This window comes from Arachis stenosperma, chromosome 7 (assembly GCF_014773155.1).
Source record: "Arachis stenosperma cultivar V10309 chromosome 7, arast.V10309.gnm1.PFL2, whole genome shotgun sequence".
Taxonomy (NCBI): domain Eukaryota; kingdom Viridiplantae; phylum Streptophyta; class Magnoliopsida; order Fabales; family Fabaceae; genus Arachis; species Arachis stenosperma.
In genome coordinates, this window is record NC_080383.1 from 17,981,912 (window position 1) to 17,991,654 (window position 9,743).

General features: G+C 34.3%; 1 protein-coding gene across 1 annotated transcript; it reads left to right on the plus strand.

Annotated features, from left to right (window-relative positions):
* Positions 1-1,757: 1,757 nt before the first annotated feature.
* On the plus strand, positions 1,758-8,167 carry LOC130939163 (uncharacterized). Its single transcript, XM_057867265.1, has 11 exons — positions 1,758-2,047; positions 2,178-2,229; positions 2,650-2,909; positions 3,544-3,577; positions 4,666-5,273; positions 5,367-5,415; positions 5,494-5,619; positions 6,863-6,967; positions 7,067-7,158; positions 7,268-7,421; positions 7,721-8,167. The coding sequence occupies exons 1-11, from the start codon at positions 1,914-1,916 to the stop codon at positions 7,994-7,996; spliced, it is 1,890 nt and encodes a 629-aa protein (XP_057723248.1). The 5' UTR covers positions 1,758-1,913; the 3' UTR covers positions 7,997-8,167.
* The last annotated feature ends 1,576 nt before the right edge of the window (positions 8,168-9,743 follow it).

A 9,743-nucleotide genomic window follows, 5' to 3' on the forward strand; every position in this document is an offset into this window, starting at 1 on the left:
AAGTTTAAGAGGCCAGTTTGTAAGCAGAGTTATGAAGACAAAATAATTGAAGCGAAGGAATTTGGAAATAATAAAGAATTAAGAAAAGAAAGAAGACAGAGGAAGTTGGTTAGTTTGTTAAGCTTGGCGGGAAAGTTAGTTGGAGATATTTTATGATTGGTTATTGATGAGAATGAAGTAGTACTAGTACGTATATAAGGTGGTAGTGGAGTCAGAGTGTGTGTATTTTGCGCTCTCTCTCTCTCTCTTCTCCAATTCATTCTCATTCCATTTCTTCCATCTTTCTCTGTTTCTTCAATCATGAACGACGACTCAATGATGAACTTTTTTAAGGGAGCAGCTTTCCTCGTCGGTTTTTTCCTCCTGGACTACCTTCTATACCGCCTTCTAACTCTGCAGGTGCATGTGGATCCGCCGGAGTTCCCGCTGCATGAACAGCCACAGGGCGGCGGCGGCAACGGCAACCGAGCAGGTCAACGGGAGGATCATCCTGAGCAGCTGGCAGCCCAAGACGGCGATGGCGAGGGAGAGGCTGAAGCGGAGGATGATCCTCAGCAAGAAGCTGATTTAGGCGACGGCGAAGGAGAAGGAGGAGGAGGAGGAGATCAACAGGAGGATGACGGTAGCCACCATCAACATCTTCCACTACTCCTTCATCACCGTAACGTGCTTCCTGGTTAGTGAATTTTAATATTTTATATTGACTTTTCATTCAAGAATCAAGATCAGTACTACTCTAAACAGATCATCATGCATCTTTAATCACATTGCAACGTTTCAATTTAAGTTCCTACATTGTGATGATAATTCTTGTGTTAATTATTTGGCTGATTTCAATTGGATCATCAAATCATGGATTTGATGCAATGAATGCTGTATAAATGATTGTGTTGTGTAGGAAATGACAGAAATCATGATGCTCCACGAACTGATAACGTTGAGCCCATTCAAGATCGAACTCTGCCCATTCAAGATCGAACTGAAAGAAACTACAGTTAACTCTGGGGATGAAAATGATGCACCAGGGTAAGTTCTTCATATCAATTCACTTTCATTTAATATGGATTTAGTCTCATGCATGCTTTATGTGCAATAACTAGAAAACAGTAGTACCAATTCCAACCACTTCATTCTTGGGTGGTTCAAGTTTAAGAAACAATTTGGATGTAATATTATTCCTTTTATGCTACTATTATTGCAGATATGCAATGAGTGGGAAATTGAATGATAAAAGTGCTCTACATAGTTTGGATGCTATCCTTCAGAAGCTTTTGGCAGAAAAGAAGCCTTTTGAAGCCTTGTGTATGTTACTTGGGCCATCACGTTAACACAATCCTTGCTATGTATATAATATAGTAATATACCTAGAAACTAGAAGGGAACTTTTTTTTTTTTTTTGTAATTTCATGAGGAAGAATGGATGAATGAAATTTGTAAACCTACTGGCAAAAAATTAATTGAACTGACATAAGTTTTAACGATTAATTGATTTAAAATTAAAAAAAATTAATTTTAATATATATATATTATTTTATTTTACCCAATTTAACTATGGTTAAAACTTAAAATTCGATTAAAAACTTTAAAACTTTTGCACCTTTAATTTCTGATTGAGTGATTGTATTGGTTTGATTTTGGGAACCTTCCACTCAAACAGGGTCAATTGTCGGATAATTATGATTACAACTTTTTTTTTTTTTTAATAAATGATTAGTATTTAAATTCCATTATCAGAATGTGCTCATTTAATTTGATTCGACCAGTAGCATAATCCTCAAACTTCTCTGCTATTAGCATTTAGCAGTGAAGAAATTGAAAATCAAGGTCCAATTGAAAAACCTAATCCCCATAACCAAAAAAGTGAAAAACCGAAAACCCTCTCCGTGATCGAAATCGAAAGTTCCGACAACAGCATGGCTTGTTCAATCAACTCTGCCACCACCACCACCGCCGCCAGCACACTTGAACTCGAACACATTCCCTTGACACAACGCCTACGGCTCTTGCATTCCCGCAGTGGCTATTCCGACACACCAAGCTTGCTCACGTGAGCTTCATTTTAATATCTGACAGATTTTTTCCCTTTCTTTTTTGAATTCAAATTTGATATTTATGTTTTGGCAAAGGATAAAGTCCATTACTTTATAGTTTCTGCTGTGTGCTTTGGTTATGTACAGGCCCCCGGTTGATATTATTGCCAAAAAGGAACATGAGGATTCTGATTTACAGGTAAATCATTATCCTTTTTTTCTTTTGAGTGTTAACTGGTGTGTTTATTTTACCTAATATCCTTTAGTTAATGTGAGCAATTAGCTAAAGTCTGTGGTTGGTTGAGATTGACTATGATACTATGTTTATTTCTTGTCTTCATTGGATAGTGTTGGGCAAGCATTTGTATTATTTTGTTAAGTTTTTTTTTTTTTTTTTTTGGGGGGGGGGGGGGGGGGGTACCATTTCCTTAGCATGTTTTGAGTTCGGTTTTGTTTGTCATTTAATCATTTAATCGTGTTTAGGGTTAGTTGCCATTGTTGTTACTGGTGTATTTAATGTTTAGAAAGGGGCAGTTCTCAGCATGGAGCTGTCGTTTTCATCGATTGCAACTAGCAGAAGACTCGAGCATGATCATGATCATGGCCTAGTTTTCAACAGGTAACATGTCGCACGGATCAAACTAATGTTAGGGAAGAGGAGAAAACTAGTATCAACACTAGCAGTTTCTCCCAGAATCCAATACATTGTGATGTTCCTACTGCTGTAAAGGTTGAAGATTCTGATATTGATGATGGTAGAAAAACATCTCTTCAATCAGATTTTCCTGCCCCGAAGGTAAAACAGGAGATTTCTGAAGACATTGTTGATGATCTAGATCATATGGTACTGAAAGAACGGTTAAGGTTGCTTCTGGCCAGGTACCTTATGTTAATGTTAATAGGTTTCTTTTGGATAGGGCTATTAAACATGCTTTTTGTGTGTTTAGATTGAATTCTCATTCTTCTTTGGTAAGACATTGAGTAAAGACTACAGAGCATGAGGATAATCAGCCATAACTTTTCACTGTTATTTTATGTGTTTTGTAATGGGTGGAAGGGATTTGTAAGACTTGATGATCACTGGGATGTTAGGCATAATATTTTTCCGGACTTCCGGAACAAATATGTAAAAGGAGTTTGATGGACTATTTTAAATCAGCTTAGCTATTTTCACATGATATTTTCTGTTTTTTGGATGCTACATCTTGGAATTGAAGTGGGAGTTTGGATACTGTTTAGTTAAAAGCAGTGATAATAGCCTGACTCTTCTTTTTCATTTCTGTTTCATGTATTTTGATTTCAGATTTTTGGTTTTAAATAAAAAAACAATTTCAATCTTTGAACTTTGATAAACCAATTTGATAACCAGACAACCATGTTTATTGCATTCGTATATGGAGTACTATATTTTATTTCTAGTTTCTTACCTAAGGTAAAAAAATGTTTCTATTCAACAAAGCTAGATGGAATTATCTTCTTTAAACAAGGATAAATGATGTATTTATAATTGCAGGAAGCCTCCAGGATTGTCAACTCCAATTTCCGAGGTATGCACTTATTGTTTTTATTAGTTGAATAATATATTCATGACTAAAAGGGGTTGTATTCACTTTTTCTTCTTTGTTATTTAATAATAAGTTGTTCATTAGTTATTGGAAAAAGAAAATCATAAGTCATCTCATTTAGCTTTAATTTTTTATTAATAAATGAATTACTTAATTTTGGTGCATACTGTTAATGCTGATAGCTATAAAAAAGGGATACAACACCATTTTGCTATTGTTACCGCGCATTGAACGCTTATGTGCTAAGTGTTGTACAACACATTAACGCATGTATAAACATGTATCTGAGTTTAAAAACTATTTGTATGGGCACAGACAAAGTGGGACATGTCTTTGAAGTTTGAAAAGACTGTTTACAATGTGAAATAAATTAACAGATAATTTTTTGGGCTTGTTTTAAACTTAGTCTTTAACCGTAAACAAAGATCTTGGTTTTATATACACACGCGCGCGCGCGCACACACACACACTAGTTCGGGAATAATTAGCCACATTAGTAATATTGAATATTTGAATAGTGGCTTCTGACATAAATGTGTTAATCAAGTTGTTAATGTTTCTAAATCAGAAATGTCTTTAATAAAAGCTCTTTCTTGTAAGTGCGTCTTTAATTATGAATGGTGTGGCTCAATTCAAGTTGAACTGTGGGAAAGATGAGCTGCTGCTCTTGGATTAAAGGATCAGATTGGAATTGATTTGGGGAATTCGAGGAATAATCAAGGATCAAAACGCAGGAAATTGGGGTTGGAGCTATTAATAATGAATATTGTCTTATGTTTGTATTAAATTGCAAACTTGTTATTGAGTTAATTAAGTACTTGTTTGTGCTTTTTTATTATTTTCTTTTTTTTGAAAAAGAATAATTGTCTCATAGTCATGCTGTTTTCTTTGTTGGCTTGACATGCCTGCTATTTGCTTCATGTGAAATTGCTCATAGTATTTTACTTGTATACTGTGTTTGTAACTTTACACTCATGGAAAAGTTACCTGGCTATTTCTCATGAGACAAGGTGAATATATTTTACCATAATTCATCACTTTATTGGTGTTGTAACTTATTTATGTTACAGAGTGGTGGTGGAGGTTTGTTGGAGAACATTAACAAACAATGTGGGGAAAAATTAAATGAAGAGATTCATTCTGCTGATGGTAGAGCAGAAATGGGTAGAGATCAGTGTAATGACATACCCGAAGCTAGTAAAATTTCGCTGCCTGAGTTGCCAGCTGCAGGCCTTCAAGAACATGATATATTAAAATCTGGAGCAACGGTGAAGCAACTTGATTCACATGAGGAACAAGGTGTTGCAGCTATAAAGAAAGATGGCTCCAGTAGTTCAACTTGTCGAATCTCTGTCAAGGTGAAGGATGAACCTTGGGACAGCAGCGAATTCCATAATGTCAATGAGGAAATTATGGGTAGCATCTCTACAGAACTCCCAAATGTAAAAAGTGAATGGGAGGTCCAGGATGTTAATACTGATGATCTAGTGGAACATATTAGCTTAATTGATAGATTAAATTTTCTCAAGTCTGGAGATGATTCTAGTTTAAATAGTTCCAATAGCTACTCGTTTTTCAAGAAGTCTGGGTTTTCTTCCTTTACATATAGCTCTAATGCCTCAGAATCTCCAGATACTATAAGCATCAAGCGACTGCGGAAAAGGAAAAGAACAGCAACGTACTGTATACTTGTGTTATTTCTTGTGTAATATCATCTTTACTTACATAGTTCCAATATTGTATTTATTCAACATGCCAAATTATTTTGCAGTGATTCAGTTCAAACGGCACTCGAGGAGGATGCTCCCGGGCTACTGCAGGTGCTATACTTTGTTTTCTATATAGTTACTCTAATTTTGATATTGGTGTGAATGTTCATGAATATGATATTTGGGCAGGTGTTACTCAACAAAGGTGTATTAGTAGATGAAATTAAGCTTTATGGAGAGACTGAGAATGATGAAGATCTGGATGAGTCATCATGTGAAGATGGTTTTTCAGAGCTTGAGGCTGTGATTTCGAAGGTAAAGAACATAGCATACTTGCAATGCCATAACCTTGGCTTTCATGTCATTTCTTACTCACATATAAATATATGTTTGCCAGCAAGAAATATGATATTTATGTTTAAAGTAAGCAAATGCTGACTTTCTTTCTTTTCTCTTCATTTAGTTTTTATTTTTGAACAAGTTGATGTGAGGTTTTTTCTTCAACTCGAAATTCTCTAAAAAAATGCATCATCTTTTGTATTAGGATGTGTTTGGTTTGGCTTTAGAAAAAAAATTTCATTTTTTTTTACCTTTCTATAAAAGATCTTTTTTTTAATTAGTAATTTTTTTTAAATAGAAAATATAAAAATACTTTTACTAATAGATCATTCATTACAGAATTTTCTTAAAAGTTTGCTTTTTCAAAAAACATGTTGCTAGCTTAAAATAAAGGTTTTTATTTGTTTTTCTTTTAAGTAATTGTTTTCCTCTAAAAAAGCCAACCCAAAAATGCACACTTAATCTTTTTTTATGGCGTCCAAAAGTTTCTTCCTTCTACCAAGAAGGGAATTGCTTTGCTTAGCCAGAACCTTTTTCTTCACACTATTGATGCATCAAATACTGGCATTGGAAAATCATATACCGTTATTTTATGCCTCAAACAACATAGAATGTGAAAATGCTTTGTTTTCCATTCCTAGCTGCCCTGTGATTTTGATGGAAGCATTTTAGTGATTAATCTGGTGACAGCTATGTTTATGATGGAACGAGAGGGGTGACACTTGAATGTTAATTCACCCTGGACTTAAGATCTACTACTATGATTATTCAGAATATTAGCATGCAATTAGATGCACACCTTCGTTAAACAGAAGCTTAAACTTTTATAAGGCATTCACATGTATGCGGTAAATGAAGCTAAAGCATGAATATTTAACGCTGACTTTATCTTTAAGGGGAAATAAGAGAAACTGGTTCATCCTTTGTGCTTGTCTTTTCAGAAAGAACAGGACTCAAATAAGTAGTTCTATAGATAAATTAGTCAGTTCCCCCATTTTGTGTTTTTGATACCTGACTTTCATGACGATCAGTTCTTCCGCGGAGGTGTTTTCTTACGGGTTACAACTTACAACAAAATGATTATTGCTGTACACTTCACACGCAATTTTATTATCGTTGTATTGATATTGAAATCATTTTTGTATCTGGTTTTGCTCATATATTTTTACCCCCATTTTTGTATCTGGTTTTGCTCATATATTTTTACCTTTTGAGTCAGATTTTCTTTCAGCGCCAGTCTTATATAAAGTTCCCTATCGTTCGCGCTGCAAAGACTTCAAGAGCAAATTATTGTTTAGCTTGTCTAATCTCGCTTGTGGAGCAGGTAGTTTATGTATTATTTATTATTATTACCAAATTCAGTGTCCATATTCCATACTAGTGTTTTCATGCTACACTTAATGTTAACTTTATTTTTCTGCAGTCACGATACCTGCAATTTCGAAATTGGCCTGCCGAGTGGGGTTGGTGCCGAGACCTTCAATCGTTTATTTTTGTATTTGAGAAACATAACAGGTGGTTGGTTTATATTAGAGTTTATCCTCTTCTTTTTGAGTCCATGTTTTCCGTTTTTTTCCTTCACCATTATATTTCCCGACTGAGATTTAAACAAAATTTGATGCAGGATAGTGCTGGAACGCCCTGAATACGGTTATGCGACCTACTTCTTCGAGTTGATACGCTCCTTACCTGTTGAATGGCAGATCAAGCGATTGGTGATTGCTATGAAACTGTCAAATTGTAGCAGAATTTCCCTTATCGAGGACAAAGAATTAGTGGTAATGACTCGAGGCAGAAGTTTTTTAACCGAACTGTTAGTATCGATTGACTTTGTTTATGTATTTGCAAAGGGGTTATTGGTGAAATGTACCCTCTTGAATACTCCATTTTGCTATACGCTCGAAATCGCCGATATGTGGTGGCTGAAAATTGATTGTGCTGAGCTATGTTTGGCTGAAAATTGTTACCTCCTTAGTAATCATTGTTCATTAGTGTTGAATAGAACAATTTTTCTCCCATGAATTTCTATTTTCTTTCACTCATTATTGCTCTATTCAATGCTGTGTCTGGAACATAGGTTGGTGAACATTTGAGTGAAGGGGAGGCCAAGGTGTTGATGGAATATGGTTGGACCCCAAATACTGGCTTGGGAACAATGCTTAACTACCGTGACAGAGTTGTGCATGATAGGAAGAACGAGAAGGAGAGTTCCGAGTGGCGGTCAAAAATAGGTAAGTTGCTGATGAATGGCTTCAACGGCGGGACTATAGTGACGGAAAACGTCCCCAAGAAAGTCGAAGAGTTTATTCGCGCTCGAAGCCCTGACGTAAAGCTTGAAGAATCTGACATCTGATTAGAGGTTAACTTGTGCATATAGTGTGTTCCATAGATCTTAGTACTTTTGTATCATATTAGAGACTGAGACCTTGTTAATGATTCTGACTTAGCAGTTTATTGTGAAAACTCAAGCATTGTTTCTTCAAAAATATTATTTGTACATCAAAATTAGCCACTAAAATCAACTATTATGTATTTCTGTATAAATACATATGTTAATTAATTCGTTTTCAATATGTATTTTGTATTCAATGTATTTTTATACTAGTAGCTGATTTTGGGATACACATAAAACTTTTATTATTACTGCATGTATAGTGTGAGTGAGGGACCTTGCTAATGAATTGGAGAAAATTGGATGAAAAATGGTTTCTTTTTTTTTTTGTACAAAAAAATGGTTTCTTTCATATAAAACTTTAGCTTGGGCCTTCAATGACCCAAAAACTTTGATGTGTTTCTGTTTACCAAATTCTAGTTCAACCTTCGACCAAAAATCTGAATTCTCATTAGTATACCAATTATGGGCTAAAAATTTATTGGGTTGTGCAAGACCAGATATTATAGATGCGTTTTGCATGTCCAATTCCAAATACTCCACCTGTTCTGACAAAAAAAAACCCTCCACCGGGTTATTATCCAAAAGAAAATAAACGTGGATCCTCAATTTTCCCCAAGGGGAGTAAATAATTTCCTTCACTTTCTTAAAACGTAATATGATAAGAATTCAAGGTTTATAAATTATAACTGTGCAATTGTGTAGTCGTATTATTTTCAAAATTGTTTACAATAATATACATTTCTTCATTTCAAAAATTGTGTACTGGCTAAAAAGATTCTTTATATACACACTAAATTTAAACCCAGGTCTAAATTCTTAAAATATTCAACTGAATGCCAACTTTACTAGATTTCTTGATTACCTTAGCTTCCTTATTATCTACTATAATATGGCATGTTAGTAGCAAAAGTTTTCAATACTTACCACTAATCATTACTAATTACTTACTGTTCTATGCTGATTCGTCCAAAGGTGGAAACTTCTCGAATTTAATGTTGAAAGTATCACATCCACTACCACTTTGTCCTCCAAAAAGCACTAGTGCTTCTAGCTAGCTAGCCTTCTACATTAGCATTAGATGACATTATCCATAGCAATTTTCTTCAACTTCTTACGTCAGTTGAACTTATTAATTACTAATATATATATATACATAATTGTCACACAAGTAAATCTCATTAAACTAATTATTGAACACTAAACCTTTAGTTGCTATGAAATCCTCGTTGCGGGATCAACGCTCAAAGAATTTGGAAACTGTATTTAACCATATTATGTAACAATAATAGAGCAAATGATGTTAAGTTTAGAATTTGGATCTTATCTATTAACTATGTTAAGTGTATACAAAAATTCAGCTGCCAAATCAAGTATAAAAATATGCTAAAATAAATACATAATACATATTGAAAATAAATTAAATAATATATAATTAGTTTATTAATTAATTTTTTGTGTGTTCATAGCGTTTCGTTTATCTAAACTTTCCTTGTACTAAAGAATGCTTCCCTAAAGACACTTGGACTTTTGCCAACTCATTAAAAAAATGTGGAAACACTTTCTCTTTTCTTTATTTCTCAGAAAACTTATTGAAAGCAAGCTTAAATTACACGTCTGCACACATAACTAATCATATCAATTCCAAAAATGCTAAGTCTAATGGAAAACCATGGGATTTGAGTGCTTCTGTTTGTTAATAATGGCA

What these genes read in the sequence shown, in the direction of transcription:
- LOC130939163 (XM_057867265.1), top strand. Translation starts at nt 1,914, where the DNA reads ATGGCTTGTTCAATCAACTCTGCCACCACCACCACCGCCGCCAGCACA. An exon ending in ATGAGGATTCTGATTTACAG is followed by an intron (nt 2,230 to 2,649) that starts GTAAATCATTAT and finishes AGTTTTCAACAG; the next exon opens with GTAACATGTCGCACGGATCA. An exon ending in AAAAGGAAAAGAACAGCAAC is followed by an intron (nt 5,274 to 5,366) that starts GTACTGTATACT and finishes ATTATTTTGCAG; the next exon opens with TGATTCAGTTCAAACGGCAC.